The following is a 17,695-nucleotide window of genomic DNA, read 5'->3' on the forward strand; positions in this document are numbered from 1 at the left end:
AGGTCCAGGCTCCTCCGCTGCTGGACGTGGGCCATGAGCGAGCAGCCCGGCTCGGTGTCCATCCCCCAGCGCTCGGGGCTCCGGCGGGAGCCTCCCGCCTTGGGCAAACACGCGGCTGTTCCCCACGGGTGGGCTGGCACGGGGAGCCCGGCCGCCGGCAGCAGCGCGGCTTTCTTCCCCCGGTCAATGTTTAACCAGGGTGTTTATCCAGAGTGAAAGAGCCACAGTGTGAGAGCAGGAGAGGCTCGGGCAGACACGGGGGCAGACAAACATCCTTCTGATGCTGTTCCCAGAGCACGACCTGATTTTTTTCCCTGTGTCCCCAAAGCACCGGTGCCAGTGGCGGCCGACAGCACCTGGTGAGCACATGCGTGACATCTGCAGAGCCTTCGGTGGCTCTTGTGGACCTGAGCCCTGGGCTCCCCCGGGGCTTTTCATCACGCAGGGGTTGGGAGCATCTGTGTCCTCACCAGCCCCAAAGCACGGCAGTTACCGCCCCGTTAGGTACAGGCGCCTGCCGCATCGGTATCCCACGCCTGCCCCACGCCTGCCCCGCTCCTGAGCAGCATCTCCATCCCGACGAGCATGAAGAACCTGGGAAACACCAGGCAGCGTCCTGGCTCTGCGGCAGATCCCTGTGCCGATAACAACATGGTGCAGACCCATGGCCAGGCACGATGTAAATTTAATTGAGTGGGAATGAGATGTATTTTATGTCCTTAAAGCACATTAAGTGCTTGGAAATTAATTGGTATTTAATTAGCATAAATTAAGCTTTTTAATAATACTCAGGGAAAAACAACGCGGTATTACAGATGCTTTATTAAAAGTCACCCTGACAAATTAAAAATGAATGTGCTGAACACATCAGCAGCAAAACAGGGAAGCACACGCGGCCATGCATGGGCCATCCCCCACCTCCTGCCCGCCTCGCCTGTGCCTGGGGACCGCGAGCAGCACCACCGCCCCGGCGGGACCGCGGCCCCTCGCCCGCACCCGCCGGGAGAAGGGCCCTGGAGCCGGGGTGCCAGAGGGAGCCGGCGGGCGCAGGGGCAGCTGCAGCCATAAGCGTGTTTCCTGCAGCGACGCGGGGCCGTGCTTCCTCTCGAAAGGGGAAGGTGGGCGCCCGTTGCGCCCGAGCGCGGCAGCTGCCTGCAGCCCCGCTCCCGCAGGGGTCCGCGCCCGAGCAGGGGCCAGGGTGGGTTGGGGCCCCCACGGTGGCTCCCCACTTGCCCAGCTCCCACCAGCACCCGCTCCCGTGCCCGCCGGGGTCCCTCCAGGAAGGAAGCAGCGACTTTGCTCCTTGTTTAGTTTGGCATTTTTTTGTGGCGTTGCCATGACAACCGTCCTAGTGACATCTTCATGCTATTTGTCTCCTTCTGTGGGTTGCATCATTTTCCTTCCTGAATGAGGAGCTGCCTGCGCCCGGCTCACCTGGGGCCCACGCTGCCCACCGCGGAGTACGGCGTCCCCCTGCCCAGCCCTGGGAGGGCTGCCCGCGGGAAGGGGCGCAGGCAGATACGCACGCCCCAGCCAGGGCTGCTTTAATTCTGGCTTTTCCTCACTTCAGCATCTCTACAGCCTTGTCCTTCACAGAATCACAGAATTGTAGGCGTTGGAAGGACCTCTGGAGATCACCTCGTCCGACACCCCAGACCTTGTCCTTCTCTAATACATCTTTGTGCGTGTGTGCGTGCATGTGTGGGTCACCTCCCGGGCTTGGGAAAAAAAAGCAAGATGAAAATAGAGAGATGACAGTGTGCACGGCTCTGCCAGCCCCACGGGGACATCGGAGAGCTGGGAACATCCTCCCTGCCACAGCAACAGCTTGTTAGTCTCGGCATGGAGCAGCCCAGGAGGAGGGGTAGGAAGCACTTGCTTTGCCCAGGGGTTTCCTCCAGACCCGCTGGCAGCCGGAGCCCTGCACGCCAGTCCTGGCCCTGGGAGGATGCTACTGCTCCTGCTTGCAGCAGCCTGGCCCTTTCCCACTCCCTCCCATCTCCCCCTGCCCTCCAGCCCAGTCTCCGCCACGGCCCAGGTCAAAAGTCTGCAAAACCAGCAGTGACTCAACCCAGGTAACTGAGGGGTTCCCTGCTGGGGCTGGGAGTACTCGCAGTGATGCCTGTGTGCCGGTTTACCACCCAACAAGCCCTCCGAAGGGTGGGGCGGGGTCCCTATGGCCCCCCCACGGGGGAGGCTGGGGAGTGTGCACGATGAGTCAGGGCAGAGCTGCCGTAGGGGATGGCTACCGGCTGACGTAAAGCTGCTGCGCTGGCTCCTCTCCCCATGCCCACACAGCTCCGCCACTCTCCTCCTGCTGACTCCTGCTCATGGCAGCAGCACCCCCTGCCAAGGCATCCCCCTCCCCTCGCCCCCCAGCACTCATCCCCTGGCAGGGGAGGGACAGACCCACCCCAAGCTCTCAGCTGGTGCTTCATCCCCTGGCCCTCCTGACACTGAGCGGGGCCAGAAATCAGGCTGCCACCGAGCTCCCTTCTCCCATCGCCTGCCTACACGGGAGCCTCTGCGGGGCAGGCTGCCGGCAAGAGCCGCGTGGCATCGTCCCGGACCCGCGCGAGGGCCAGGAGCCGACCCACGGCACAAGCTGGGGAGCAGGCTTCCATGGAGGAGCACCCTGCCACGCTGGAGCACGGGCTCACTGCCGGCTGGATGCTGAGGAGGCAGCTGGTGGAGAGAGAGACGAGATGCTCGGATGGGAGACAAATGCAGGAGCCAGCGTAGTGCAGGGCACGGAGCCTCGCAGCACCCACCGCTGCGTTCGGGGCGGGGGAGCTCCCGCAGGCGTGCGCCAGGGCAGAGGCAGCTAGCTGCATCAGGGTTAGTATCGTCATGAAGAAGTTAGAAAGCGATTAGTGCCAGCGCTGGGGAGCGATGCCGCGCCGTCCCCAGGCACGGCTGCTAGACTCCGCTTCTTGCCACCGTAGCGGGATTACAGCAGGCTCCTCACAGGGCGTTTGGGAACCGGCACCTCTCACCGCCCGTCCTGGGGAGCTGGAGAGGCCCCTGGAAAGCAGCCCAGCACCGGGCTGCCAGCCACAGCCACGCAGACAGGACCCCCGCCCATGGGGCAGTGGTGCCCAACCCGGAGGGCACAGGGCTCCCCAGCACTGCAGGCACCCAGGCACAGCCCTGGTGGGACGGACACTGTGCACAACCGATGCTGGGGGAGGCTGGGACCTCGTGGGCACTGGTGTGGGTCGGAGGATGCTCCTGGTGAGCGGTCCCACAGCCGCGGCAGGGGCTGGCAGAGCCCTGGGGATGGGGGTGAGAGCGGCGCTGCCCAGCCCTGCCACCAGCACCGGGCTGCTTTCCATCGTCCCTGCAGCAGCAAGTGAACCATCTCGCTGGGATGGGAGATGCAGAGGGGAGGCGGGGTGGTGAGGAACAGGGGCAGGGGGCTTCACGCCAGCTGTGCTGAGCCACACCGGCTGCCTGTGCCAGGTCAGCGGCAACAGCACGCCCGAAGCCGTGTGCCCGGCGTTACTTCAGGAACAGGCGGGTGGTCTGGTCACCGATCAGGAGCCTTTGGGGAGGTAAAAGAGAGAGAAATTCGGAGTTAGTGTTTTTGCCGTTGCAGGTGTGCAACAGAAACCCAGCGACAGCACCAGCCCAAGCCTGGATTCGCCCCACGAGAAGACATGGATGGAACACGTGGGTTTGGAGAGGGGTTGGGTCTTTGCTGTTGCCCTGCCCTCATGGGAAGGAGAAAGGAAAGGAGTCTCCAGCCCTTGGACATCTCTCTGGAAAAGCGGCTACTTGCAGCCTTGCGCAGGAGCAGGGAAGCAGCCGGGACAGGGCGATGCAGGGCAGAGCCCCCGGGAGGCGGCAGGGTGGGAAAGGGGGGCGTCAGCCTGCACAGCTCCCCTCTCCTTACCGCTGCGGGCATCACGTACCTCACCAGCGTGCCGACAACGAAGGCAGCGACCATGGGCCCTACCCAGTAAACCCAGTGATAGTCCCAGTAGTTTGCTACCACAGCTGGCCCGAAGGCTCTGGCAGGATTCATGCAGGCTCCGGACACGCCACCCCTGAAAGAGGAACAGACCAGCTGCGTCAGCTCTGCGGGACACGGGGCTCGTCTTCCTCGCTGCCGGGACAGGGCGATGCACGGGGCAGGGAAGGGGTGCTGGGCAAGGGGCAGCAGCATACCCCTCCCGGCGCTCTTCGCTGGGGGTCTGTCCCTGCTCTGGGTGGGCTGCAGGCTTGGACTACCCCATCCCACATGCAGGCACGGCTGCTCAGTGCCCAGGGACAGTTTGCCCTGGCAGCGTAAGGAAGCCCAGACCCGAGCGGCTGCTCACTGGCAGGCACCTGCCTTCGCTCACCAGTGTTTGCAAGCTATTGGGGAAAACCTAGTGCGGGGTGGAAGCGTGAATGCCAAATCTATTTTGGGGCTTACCGGAGCCGGGCTTTTAAGCAGGGAAAGCTCCGTGCCACGCGTAGGCAGCGGAGCGGGGCAGGAGAGACAATAGCGTTTACAGATTAAAGAAAACTGCAACAGATAAATATTTGCACATGAGGTTTGTTCAGTGTTTAAATAAGAGCTCCGAATCCCGCTAGAGGGGGCGCTGCCTTAACTAAACAACCCATTAACATTCATAATTTCGTGCACTCGTTATCTGATTGCAGCGGCACAAGACCCAGGCTGCTCTCCCGAAACGCCTGCCTGTGCCGAGGCTGAGCTTGGCAGCGTTTCCAGCAGCCACACGGCGAGGAACAGCTCCAGATAAACCCGCTCCTGTTTGCTCAGGGCTTCCTACAACAAACACTGCCCGTGCAGCCTTTCGGTTTTATCAGTCCATAACAGGTACTTGTAAAGGCTGCTCTGGCTGAAGCGCTACGCGCGGGGCTCGAGCCCCCGGCTTCTCCCGCACCCGGCCGCGCTGCACCCAGCAGCTCTCCCCAAAAATGTCAGAGGGGCCTGTGGGCTGATTCACCAGCCTCTGCAGTGTGCTCGGCTCTCCTCAATTGTCCTGGCCAGCAGGGCCTGTGCTGGGCTGCGGGGGGGCACATCCCACCCCACCCCATCCCGCCCCATCCCAGGCACAGGCACTCTCCCCATCCCATCTTGCCCCATCCCAGGCACAGGCACTCTCCCCATCCCATCCCGCCCCATCCCAGGCACAGGCACTCTCCCCATCCCATCCCGCCCCATCCCAGGCACAGGCACTCTCCCCATCCCATCCCGCCCCATCCCAGGCACAGGCACTCTCCCCATCCCATCCCACCCCATCCCAGGCACGGGCACTCTCCCCATCCCATCCCACCCCATCCCAGGCACGGGCACTCTCCCCTCCCCAGCGTAGGATACAGCAGCCACAGCGCTGGCCTGGGAGGGAGCGGGGGTGAGCCCTGATGCAGGGAGCCAGGGCTTGGAGCTGCCCCCCTGGGCTCTGCTCAGCCAGCACTGGAGGGAGCTCTGAGCACCAGCTCCACCCCTGCAGCCCGCGGTCCCATCCTGATCCCCTGCTCGAGGCACCCTGCCTGCTGACAGCGGCTGCTGGAGCGGACAGAACACGCATGGGGAGAGGACTTGCGAGCTCACCCTGCCAGGATGTCGACCGTGACCGTGAAGCCGATGCAGAGGGGTGCCAGCGGGGTCTTGGTCTTGCCATTGATGGCGCCCATGCAGACCACGAGGACCAGGAAGGTGGTCATGACGATCTCGCCCACGAGGACGGAGGGGATCTGCTCGTCAGCCGTGATGCTGCTGAAGGCTCCTCCGCTGGCGTTCACATACCGCTCGCTTGCTGCCACGGCCTGTGTGTGGGGGAGCCCTGTTTGTGCCGTCCACGCTCCATATTGTGGGCTTTAACAGGCATATGTGCTCGCTGTCAGGACAGCGTGGGCGGCCGAAGCGTCAGGTTAAAGAGGAGCTAATCTCATCACTTTCCTCCTGAAAGCCAGCCCTAAGCGCCTGGCAAATATAAACTCATTAGCGAAGGCTCTTAGCATCTCCTGAGATAATGAGCCAGCCACCGCTCTCCCAGCAGGATGAGCCTCACCCAGCCACCGAGGGGTTTGCGGCGGCCAAATGGCACCGTGCTGCTGGGTGCGGGCGCCTGGGCGCTGGGAACGGGCAGCTCCAAGCGTAAATTAACCTTACAGCACGGTGCCCTAAGTAGAAGCGTTGGCAGACACCGTGCACGACAACGCCTGGAGCTGCGGAGGTACCTCGCATCGTTCTGTGCCTAATTACACGCCATAGCAAACCTCTGGAGAACGGCTGCCCTTCGGAATTAATTAGCGGGGCCACAGAGCGCCGTGCGGAGGCGGCACCCCCACACCTGCGCAGCACTCCCAGACCCGAGCCCGCGGCGGGGGGCGAGTCGTCCGAGTCCTGCAGTCAGACTGTGAAAGACCTGGGAGGAGGAACCGGGCGCCCTGGCCTGGAGCACCAGGCCAGCCCCACGCCCACGCAGCCAACCTCTGAGCCGTATCACCTCGTCAGAAACCAGCGCTCCGATTTACACGCAGAACCAAGGCACCGAGTCCCCCTGGCGCTCCCCACCACGCACGCTGCTGCCGCAGACCCCGCGATGGGCAGCAGGTCGGGGCTGGCCGGGCCAGCTCTGGCAGAGCCGGGGGAGACCCTGCACCCCAGCGTTAGCCCTCGTTAAAGAGCCTCCCCCGGTGTCCGTACCTTTGCCAGGCCGGCTCCTATCATCCCTCCGCAGAGCTGGGAGACCCAGTAAGGAATGATCATCACGGTGTTCAGCCCACCGATCAGGTACACGCCCAAGGACACGGCGGGGTTGAAGTGGCCTCCGCTGCAAAGGAGAGGAGCATCGGTGAGGGGTTCAGCCCCGGCGTGGGGCTCACCCCCATCGCAGGGTTCCCTCCTGGGGGCTCGAGCGCTGCGCTCGCCATGGGCCGGAGCCACAAACGCTTTCTCAGCCCTTCCCGTGAGAAGATGCTACGCGCTGCGGAAGGGCAGAATCCAGCCGTTTCCTTTCCCTGCAGTTACTGCTTCGAAGCAGCAGCATCTTCGCGCTGGATACCCGATGCCTCCTGCAGTGCTGGCAGGGGCAGGAGCTGCCCTGGCGCAGTTTCAAGGACAGGGTTTGGGGCTGGATCTTTGGAGACCCCCGGGTGCTTCCAGGAGCTGCCACGGCTCTGCCCGGGGAGGTGCGGGGCGAAGGGGTGCCTCTGCAAGGTGCTGCAGGCTGTGGAGCGCACCGAAGCCCTGCCCAAGGCCCTGGTACGGGGGGGTTACACCACTGCACACACCCCCCCAGCAAGGGCTTTGCCTGTGGCAGCAGCGCAGCCCGGCCACCAGCGCTTTCCAGGGGCGAAGGCTCAGGGAGGAAAGGCATGACGGCAGCCACCCCTGCTGCTGCGCGGGGGAAGGAGTGGGGCTGACAGAGCTGGGACCCAGCCTGGCAGGGCACGCATCCCCCAGGCAGGCAGGGAATGGGACAAGCACTGTCGGGCAGCGCTGAGGGCTCCTCCCGGCCACACCGGCGCTGCTGGGCTCTGCTGGCATTGTCAGGGTTTATCTCCCTCCGCTCGATGCAAATGCCAAGGCACGCAGTTCTCCCCGCATCCCTGCGCGCTGCCCACCGCAGCCCTGGGGAGGGCTGGCGGCAGCCGTGCTCGCCTCGGTACAGGACCCAAATCATTCATCTTGAAGACCACGTGCAAGACAAACTCAGATACCTTCTAATTAAAACAGATTACCACGGGACACGCATTAATGAACAAGTTTCATAACCCATCAGCCCTAATAATAATTGCTGGTGAAGGCGATGAGTCAGAGTGTCTAGGAACTATAATTACATCTTACTCTTCAGCTGTAATTAAAGACCCATCATATGAGAGCAAGAGGTTGTGTTGTTTAGGCTAGCAAACCTCTCAGATGGACGGGGCTCTGGCTGATAAAGGCCCCTGGGATGGGTGGGAGCCCGGGAGCTAAAGGAGGACGTGTCTGCAGATAAACCCCGGCCGGAGCACCCACCCGCCCGCGGCGGGGACCACAGCCTGGCCAGCGGGCACTCGTCCCGAGCCAGGCTGCTCTCCGGCCTCTCCGGCCACAAATCTCTAAAACCTGACTTTAGGCTGAAACATCTCCCTGCACAGGACCCTGAGCCGGCTTGTGCTGGCTTCAGAGCTAATGGGGGACCCCCGAGACGCCTCTGCAGCCCCTCATCACAACCCCCCCCCATGCTGCCCCCCTGGCCTGCGGCTTCTCCGTGCCGAGGGCTCGGGGTGCAGCAGGCACCCAGCTTGGCGCCGCTGGCACACGTGCCCTGGGTCGCTGAGTCCGATTGCACAAGCCTCACCCTGTGGCGTTATCCCTCCTAATCAGGAGTTTGCTCTGGACCCCAGGGCTCGCACGTGAGCCCGGCCGAGCCACCCTCTGCGGCTGGGGGAGGTTTGTGTCCCGACCCAGAGCATCGAGGGGGACAGCCCGGAGGCACCCCGTCCCTGGGCTGCGCAGAGACCGGAGAGAAGGGAATGAAACTCCACAGGGACTGTTTCAGCTTCTCCCTTCAGGATATTTCTGTATCTTAGTGTCAAACGACACCGTTTTCAACAAGCAGGTTTGTCTAAATGTTGCTTTTGAGGAATTGAAACAATTTGTAAATGGAATCAAAATTTTTCACCTGAAAATACCCAGGGGAGTAGCATACGCGGGTCAGAATATTTCATGCTGACATCCTTTCGAAAGGAAAGGTCTCAGCTTTCCAAAGGAATGCTTCTGCTTCAGCTTTGACCATTTTTATTAAATGGGGCTAAAAATAAAACGCTGCAATCAAAAGGCAAGCGAACTCCCCGAAGCCGAGGCGTTACGGACGACCACCACCTAAGCAGCCACGCCGCTAACAGAGAGGCTCGATGGCAGCGCAGCGTTGCTGCGGTCACCAATATTTGGGCAGGAAAGATCCTAAAGGCAGAAACAAGCCTCTCCCCCTGTCCACGCGTGGAATCCGCGCGGGTGCTGCAGCAGGGACCGTGCCGCCCCCGGCGAGGGGGTGCACAGGGGGTGGCGGGGGGAGCACGTGCAGCCCCAGGAGCTGGTCCCCCCTTACCTGATGTCTCCCAGGATGGCGATGGTGAGCCCCAGGGCCAGCCCATGCGCCAGGGCGGGCTGCAGCCTCCCCACGCCCTCCACGTCCTCGACCACGGAGAGGCAGCCGATGAAGATGAAGAGCGCGCTGCCCAGCACCTCGGCCACGCAGGGCTGGACGTAGCGCTCATACCAGTGGGGCTGCAAGGACTTGGACTTGATGTCGATGTCCACCATCGCCTCGTTCGCTGCGGGGTGGCCACACTTGGCAGCGGCCATGAGCGGGGCTGGAACGAAGCAGGCAGAGCCCTGGTGGCAGCCGGTCCCCGTGGGCACGATCGAGATGATGCTGTGGACCAGAGGGCTGGAGAAACTGGAGGCGCAGGCTGCCCGCTCAGGTCTCTGAGGGGTCCCGGCACAGGGACGAGGACCCTCGAGGAGCACCCTGCTTGTCCCACGGCAAGGCTGGCAGGCTCCCCTTGACCTGTGTGAGGAGATAGTGGATGGGAGGCTCTAAATAATGGATTGGATTTGCATTGCTAAAAAAAAAAAAAAAAAGAGGGGGCAATAAAAGCCGATAGGCCCGCCCACAGGAATATAAACGCTCTTTATCACCGCCGTTCCTTGGTTCAAGGCTTTGGTTGGGTTTTTTTTGCCCTGTAGGTATTTTTTTTGTAGTTGTTTTAAGGTTTTCTGCCAAGACTCAGACCGTGATTTCTTTCCTGTAGATACCTGGAGTGCCGGCACCTGTGCGAAGCCCAGCTGGCCCTGCTCCACCGGGCGGCTTTTACCCGCTTGTGCTGCCAAGAGGCAGCACGTGCCAGAAGGAGCAGGACGTCGTGTGCGTGGGGGCCCGCGCGGATCCAGCAGCGCCCTGGGAAATGCCTTACGTAGCTCTGGGGAGGGAAAAAATATCACTCCTGGCCAAGGCTTAGCTCTCTGGAATTAAGTCTAAACCCAGGCGTAACACAAGAGAGCAGGACCCTTCCCAGCACGGTGCAGTCGCGAGCCCTGAAATGTGTGAGGAAGGGGGTGCCCGAGGAGCAAGGGCGAAGGCTGCACCTCGGGAAAGGGCGTCCCGAGCGGCTGCTCTGACGTGGGGGGAGGCACACTGAAGCCCCTCGGAGCCAGGCCAGGACTCAGAGCAGTGTCCAGGGTTAGGCGCGGAGGGCAGACGCCTCCTTCAAAAACTGCCAGACGTTGGTACCTTTGTACAAGGCAAACACGGGATTTACTCTGTGCTACTAGAGTAACACTTAAGGGGCTTTAAATCCTTAAAGACAGCATCAGAACAGAGAGACCTATTGCTGAACCTCTTCCTACAGACCCCAGAGAGTAGGTAAAGGGACTGTTTTCCCTCAAATTACCGAAGGAGCCTGCCTGAGCCACAGTCAAAGCCGATTCCTCTAAACCTCAGCCCGCGTCCTGCCCGGAGCTCCTAAAGGAGGCTCAGCCAGCTCTGAAGGGCCGTATCCCCACTGCTCTGCTCTCAAATAAAAGATTGCTAGCGAGGGCGCCTTGGGATCCGCCGGCAGCTTTGGAAGTTGACATCGATCCCGTACTTCAAACAAAACTTCCCCAAACCCCCACCGCAGCCCGTAAGGGGTGACGGCCGGGGGAGCCCGCTCAAGCCCCAGCAGAGGCCGCGGGGCTGCCGCCGGCAGGCGAGGGGGGATGGCGGGGAGGCTGCAGCCTGGCGGGGCCGCCGGCGCCGCCGGAATAGCCGCGGCAGCTCGCGCCGCGCAGCAGGAGCCGTCTGGGCAGGGGTGCGACCCACGCGCTGCGGCATTGCACCTCCTTGAGCAATCGCCTGCTGCGCTTCATGTTTGTGGTGGGTAATTAAGGATTGGGGTTTATAGGTATTTTTTTTTTTTCCCCTCTCGTAAGCAAGGGTAAAGAACGCCAGGGATGTTTTATGATGTTTTCACAAGGCACTGGGGATGGGAAGGAAATTTCCACTTGCCTGTCCCAGGGAGGGCTGTTGCTGGCCGCACAGCAGGCAGGGGTCAGGCCAGATCTACAAAGGAATCCCAGTTCGGGCACCTCTAAACGAGCCTCTGTCAACCCATTTTTTCTCCCAGGAGCTTGTTTCCTACAGACAAACGGTCTTGGCAGCACGTTATAGAAATCACGGGAATACAGAGAGTGAGTGGTGGGGTTGGCTGGTTTGGGGGCTCTTCTTTGAACCCCCTGCATGGACCTGTGGAAGAGGAGAACGCTTGACTCGATCTCGTCAGCTCGCAGAGCACGGTGACCTCGAGCAGGTTCCCAACAGGTACCTCGAATCCATCTGCCACCACGCCTCCCAGTGCAACCAGACGAGGGTTTCACTGGGAGGGGTTTTAACTTGGACAACACAAATCCAGATTTCTCGGGGTATTTATTCTGAGAGATAAACGTGGCGCATGCCCAGATTTCAGCTGGTGCTTACCAGCAGCTCTCAAAGCACTGTACAAGCACTGCCAGCATCGCGTCGGTGCACCAGGAGGCGGCTGAGCTGCCCCACGGCGCCGGCAAGCCCCGGGAGCCGGTCTGGGAGCAGAAGGGCCCCTTCCAGGCGCTGCTGCCGCCGCGTACATGGCGCAGGAACGCCGCCGGTGGCAACGCCATCGCGCCCGGCCGGTGGCCCTGCAGGCTGCTGCAGGTGCCTCCCAGCGGAGCGGTGGCTTCGGGGCACTGGAAGGTCACAGCCCAGAAGTGAAGATTAACTCTGCGTCCTTGGATTTTAAACATTCACCATTATTATTTGGGGAGCAGGGATGTTTGCCTGAGCCTTTTCGTGGAAACGCTCCGTGTTCAGGCAACAAAGGAATTAATTATTACTAAGCACAGGACTGAAACAACAAAACAGAAGCGTGATCTTGAGGGAACGTGTTTCCCTCCCGTCGGCAGGAGCTCCAGCCAAGCGGCTCCGCTCCAAGTGCCAGCCAGCGCTGCCGGGGCATCCCACGTCTGCCGCGGGGGACTGATGGCAAAAATCGCTGGAGGAAACTGGCTCAGCAAATGTCAGCACCGTGCAAAACCCTGACTGGTTTGTTTTGGAAGATTAAGGAAAAGGAAACCTTTTTTGCAAGGCCACGGCTGACGTGCCACTAGCAGAACCGTTCGGCTGGCAGTTTCTTGCCTTTCTTCCTGGGGTCCAAGAAATGCTGCTGTTCTCTAACCACTGCCTCGGTGTAAGGGTGGCTACAAGGGAAAATAATGCTCCCCACATGTAATTCAAGTCAACCTTAAAAACAGGGACAAAACCAAAACAATAAAACAACGATTTTTTTCAGCACCTGTCAGCTGTGGCTTCTAAAGCGCTCTCAAGCACATAAATCCTACCTGAACCTCCTGATGGACAAATGAGCCAAGCAATCCCTAGTGAGGCCACATCTGGGGTGCCGAGTCCAGTTCTGGGATCCCCAGTTTAAGCAGGATGTGGAACTGCTGGAGAGAGTCCAGTGGAGAGCTGCTGGGATGGTCAGGGGCTGGAGCATCATCCTTGTGAGGAAAGGCTGAGAGACCTGGGCTTGCTCAGCCTGGAGAAGAGAAGGCTGAGGGGGGGGTCTCATCAGTGCCTATAAATATCTGAAGGGCGGGTGTCAGGGGGATGGGGCCGGGCTCTTTCCAGCGGTGCCCAACGCCAGGCCAAGGGGCCACGGGCACAAGCTGGGACACGGGAAGCTCCACCTGAACATGAGGACAAACCCCTTTGCTGTGCGGGTGCCAGAGCAGGGGCACAGGCTGCCCAGAGAGGCTGTGGGGTCCCTTCCCTGGAGACATTCACCCCCCGCCTGGACGCGGCCCTGTGCCCCTGCGCTGGGGGTGCCTGCTCCAGCTGGGGTGGGACGGGGTGAGCTCCAGAGGGCCCCTCCAGCCCCCACCAGTCTGAGTCTGTGATCACTTGGCTGATCCCCAGATCACCTCTGGCTCCCTGCAACAGCACGCAGCACAGGGGCAGAACCGGACCTGGCAGCACAAAATACAAACTAGTCACGCAGGAATTATCTGACATTTTCAGCTCAGTGACACTGAGAAGTGCCAGAGGAGCGTGCGAGACAGAGGGACGGAGGGCTGTTCCGCATGGTCAGAAAGTCACAGCACCGGCAAGGTGACCATGGCCAACGCAAGAACTGAGGGGGTCCACCGAGGCTCGAAGGGAACAGCATCATCTCGGCACGCTCGGGGCTGCCTGGACTCTCCCATGCGAAGGTTTACAGCAGCAATAGACGTATCTATATTTATCACCGTGAACTGGCAGAGGTGGGGTTGGATTTCCCTTATGTTTACCCTGAATTGTGACTTTCCTGCACTTACAACTCTTGGGCAGAATACGTTTTCCAGAACACGTAATAAATGACTGCTACAGACCCGATTTAAGCCACCTCTCAACACAACGTTCCTCCTGTGTCATTCTGAGAAGAGGCTGCTTCAGCACTTGTCTTTTGTTTAGAGACACCACTGATGTGCAGAGAAAACCACCTTGCTCTTAGCACCCTTTGGTCCTCACGGATAAGATTACATATTTGGCACTAGGGTTTGCTCCGTAAGCTTCGTAGAAACTACGCTTGTGGGGAAAGGCGTGGGGATGAGAACAGATAAATCTGTCCATAATTAGAAGACACTTATTTTTGTCCTTGTTTGTGCTTGCACCGATTTGTTAAACAAGTGACAACAGCAACTGTGTCAACTAGTAGAGGAAATGGTGGTACAAAACAAGCAACAGCTTCGAAAGATCCTTTTTAGGAACCGTAGAGAACATTTCCCATCCCCATCCACCTGGACGGAAGAGCCAGAACACCTCTACTTTATCCAGCCCCCGCCAATGTTTCGCTCTTTTTCCCTGCTTCACCACGCAGGCCTGCAACCTTTCGTTTGCTTTTCGGTGCGAACCCTAGCACCCAAACTCAAAAAAGCACTTCAGCAGACACTTAACACGTTCAAGTGCCATTAACGTTTAACAATGCTTAAACGCAGGGCTTGAGCGTACGCGCGGTCTCTGTTGAATCAGCGCAGGTACATTTTATAGGACAGATTTCTGACTGGGTGTCTACAAAAAAGTGACAACAAAGTCTTTCGGCGCTGCACGATGGCGCGGCTGCAGGGGAAGAGCCCCGCAGAGCCAGCATCCACGGTCAGCTCTTTTAAAAAGCAATAAAGAAGGCAAAGGCAACTCATTTGACACTGCCTTATCTTGACGCTATTTACCTTGGACTGATAGTCTTAATGATTATGCAACTGTTACTGAATGAGAACTTGCAGAATTATTTGCAGCTCGTAGCAGTAACACAGGTTAGCTGACCTCTGCCCACTTACAGATCCTCTATTGCATAATAGCTTTACTTCAAATTGCTACCGTAACGCTCGAGTGCAGATGGAAATTTCCAAGGGTTCTTGATCCAGACTTGCCGTAGCCTGTTGGGAAACAGGGACAGATTTGGGTCAGTTCTGCCTACACGGAGCGGGATGCTTTTTGAGAAGGGAAAATAACCAGTAGGATGAAGCCACACTTAGACCTTAATTCTGGTATTTAACATGAAAATCCACCAAGCTCTCAAAGGAGAGATGGATGCTCCTAGCCCCACGCAGCGTAGGCATGCGCGCACCTTCCCTGCAATTACCGCTCGGCTCCCCGCGACTATCGTGCGAGGCCGACTACGACGGCGCGTTTCCATCCCCAATATCAGCGTGTCCCTGTGCCCCGGCAGCACAGAGACCTGAAAAAATCCTGTAAGCACGAAATGAGGAATCAGGAACTCTTCAGAGAGGCTTGAAATGCTATGTGCTAAGCTAACAACTGTTTTCCATTCAGTTCCTAAGGCTGGATAATCCATGTAAGGAACTAAATAATTTTTTAGAAGGGGACTTTCTTTATCCGTCTCTTAAGAGTGTGTGGGCAACGCTCAGGCGTGGGTCACTTGGCTGGCCGGCAGGCACAGGGAAGCGTAATCACCTGAACAGTGGCTGAAGCTTGGACAGAGCGAGGATCAACATCCAAGACCCAGCATGGAGCAGATACGCGGGTTTTCTTGTACCTGTCGGGAACAATTTGTGACAGGCGTCTCAAAGGCAGTGCTCCGACTCCCTCGGTTTGCCATGGCAACTGGACTCGGCATCCTCGCTGTGCAAATGCTTCACAACCGCATACACGGGGAGAAGCAAAAAGGATTAACAGCATCTTGCTTCAAGAACAGCAAGTACGACCAGACGCAACTCCTCTGGCTGCCCCCTCCCGCTACCCACGGTCCCTGCTAGAGACACCCGGGACGCCGGGGCTGCCAGGTCAGCCTCCTTTCAAAGCCCCGTGTAGGGCCACAGCCAGCCTTGGCTGCCGTCCTCACCGGAGGTCCCACGTCACCCGCCCTCTCCAAATGCGCGGCACACAGGAGGGACAGCCCAACTACCCACCCTGCAGTTGCAACGGAGCAGGAGGACGGAGGGGACGCGACTTTTCAGGTGCTCCACAACCCATTAGCGACAGAGCGAGGGACAACATCACAGGCTCCTCGCCATAAGACCGGCAGGAGAACTTTTCCTATTGATGAGGTCAAATCTCCCGCTGTTACTACATTTACAGACATAGAAACTATATTCAGTAGGAAGGATGAAACTATGTCAAGTACTTTTAAGTGATCTCCAACAAAATGACCCAGGTGTGGCTATGACATGGAGACCAGAGCTAAATTCAGGGCTGACAGGAGATCTGCCAGCGGCAAAGACGACCGTGAAGCGCCCTTACCTAGAGGCGGGTACCAGCCAGGCCTGGCTCCCAGCCTCCCCAGCCAGCACCGAGGGCGGCAGGCGGCGACGCCAGCCCGCGAGCTCCTGCAGGCAGGGCCAGGCAAACCCCGCCGAGCATCAGGGCAGGCTGCCTGCGGGGCTGGAGGCCGCGAAGGGGGTTACCGAGCTCCTGCACCAGAGTTGGCTCGGTGGGGCAGCGCGGCTGACTCTCGCCGCGCAGTTCACTCAAGCTTAAACGATTTTTTTTTTCTTCCCTCTAAACAAACCGTTTGCAGGGATGAATTTTGTTGTACTGTCAGCACCAATAACCCAGGCAAAAGGCTTCTGGCTGAGCAGAAGACCAAGAGGCAGAGGCTCACCGTGCAGCTCAAGGGAGCCACTGCTGACAAGCAGTCACACAACCCACAGCAAGCAGAAGGCAAAGGCCATCTCTCCTGGCTAGAAAATGCTTCTCAGTCCTTTTCAGCTAGTGGCTTTCCAGCAAAGTAGCAGTTTTAGCAGCACCAGGCACTCTGAAAACCCAAATATTCCCTGAAGAGAGGAGAAAGATTTATTTTAGTTAGCATAGTCATGAGAGCTAGACTGCCCACAGCCATCCTCCCCCCACAAGCTCCCGAGGTATCACAAATCCCTTTGATTCTCTTGTAACCCCAAAGCACAACGTGACCTACTTTCTTCACCACTGCTGGCAACCGAGCTAGAAGAGACTCTTGAAGGGCTCTTGCATGAATGATTTCCCCGCTCCTCGCTGGATGCTGAGCCGTTTAGCTCAACAGCTGCAAGATGGAAAGTCAGACTCCTCTCGACGAAGACCGAACAGGGCACCATCGTGCCTTTCGTCCCACGGCACCAGCTCCGCTCCGATGCCGCATTCTTCTGCGCTTCCCTCAGACGAACAAATTATACGGGGGCCTAAAATAGAAATTGATGAGCAGAAATTCCAGCAGTATCTGCCTCATGCTAGCAGAGACATCATTTCCAAACGGAGAGAGGATTAAGCTATGACAAATGAGACGACAGAAGAGACGGACCGACAGGGCACAGGACCGTCTCCCTAGGGAGCTGCATTCCAAGCCCGCTTATATGAAGGACGCAACAGCTCAGTGGTTGCATCTTAGATGTCGACCAGTTCAATGGGAGCACATTTGTTTGTTCCAGAGGAGGCAAGATTTCAGCTCGGCTCCCACTCATGAAGATGTTACAAGAGGCTCAAGGAACATGCTCTCAAAGGGGGTCCTGCCAAAATTAAATTGATAGTAGAGATGGGGCTCTTTTATATGCTATTATGTATTCGTTCCTTTTATTCAAAAGAAATCAGCAGGAGAGTCTTGTTGCCACAGAGCAAGCGTTAGTCACTGCACAGGAAGACTCCTGCAGTGCAGAGGGTGTTGCAGGGCTGTTGGTTTGTCGGTGCTTTGGGGTTTTTTTTAATCCCTGATTCTTACTAACAGAGCCATTAACTGTCAGGTAACCTGTCAGACTTGGCTATGAGCAGATTTGTGACACTACGCATTGTCTCGCTTCCCCCATCTTCATGTTTAAGCACCTTTGACTCAGCTGTTTTAGATACTTCTTGCACGTTAATTCAAATCAAGAGGTTTTTCAGGATAGACACCGTCTCTCACTGGGTGCTCGTGCAGCACCCGACACAGGTAATGCTAATGCCAGCAAGTCAGGGCAGAGCAGTTTGTGGATGGAGATCAAGGAGCAGAACATCAAAGAGTACCGCAGGCAGAATCAGATATCTTGTCAGAGCCATACTGAGGAGTCTCCAACACCAAGGTGTTAGTCATCCATTAATACGATCTTACTCCATAAACCCTAAGGAGGAAAACTGCATCTATATGAATACACAGGAAAGTAGAAATTAGCTTTTATATGTACTAGAATGAGAATTTTGAGAGATGTCAGAGAGATTCAAGGACAGCCAGGTATGCA

At 58.4% G+C, this 17,695-nt stretch overlaps 1 protein-coding gene across 1 annotated transcript; it reads right to left on the minus strand.

Annotated features, from left to right (window-relative positions):
* Positions 1-3,119: 3,119 nt before the first annotated feature.
* AQP8 (aquaporin 8) lies at positions 3,120-9,424 on the minus strand. The gene is made up of 5 exons (XM_064461219.1): positions 9,054-9,424; positions 6,665-6,791; positions 5,567-5,781; positions 3,915-4,049; positions 3,120-3,544 (listed from the first exon to the last, which is right to left on the minus strand). Exons 1-5 carry the CDS (start codon positions 9,308-9,310, stop codon positions 3,502-3,504), a joined length of 777 nt encoding a protein of 258 aa, XP_064317289.1. The 5' UTR covers positions 9,311-9,424; the 3' UTR covers positions 3,120-3,501.
* Positions 9,425-17,695: the final 8,271 nt, after the last annotated feature.

Source organism: Phalacrocorax carbo, chromosome 10 (assembly GCF_963921805.1).
Source record: "Phalacrocorax carbo chromosome 10, bPhaCar2.1, whole genome shotgun sequence".
NCBI classification, from domain to species: Eukaryota; Metazoa; Chordata; class Aves; order Suliformes; family Phalacrocoracidae; genus Phalacrocorax; species Phalacrocorax carbo.

Coding starts and splice junctions, on each gene's coding strand:
- AQP8 (XM_064461219.1), bottom strand. CDS start 9,310: ATGGCCGCTGCCAAGTGTGGCCACCCCGCAGCGAACGAGGCGATGGTG. Junction 5,782..6,664: donor TAGGAGCCGGCCTGGCAAAG/GTACGGACACCG, acceptor CCCCACACACAG/GCCGTGGCAGCAAGCGAGCG. Junction 4,050..5,566: donor ACGGTCGACATCCTGGCAGG/GTGAGCTCGCAA, acceptor TTCCTCTTTCAG/GGGTGGCGTGTCCGGAGCCT.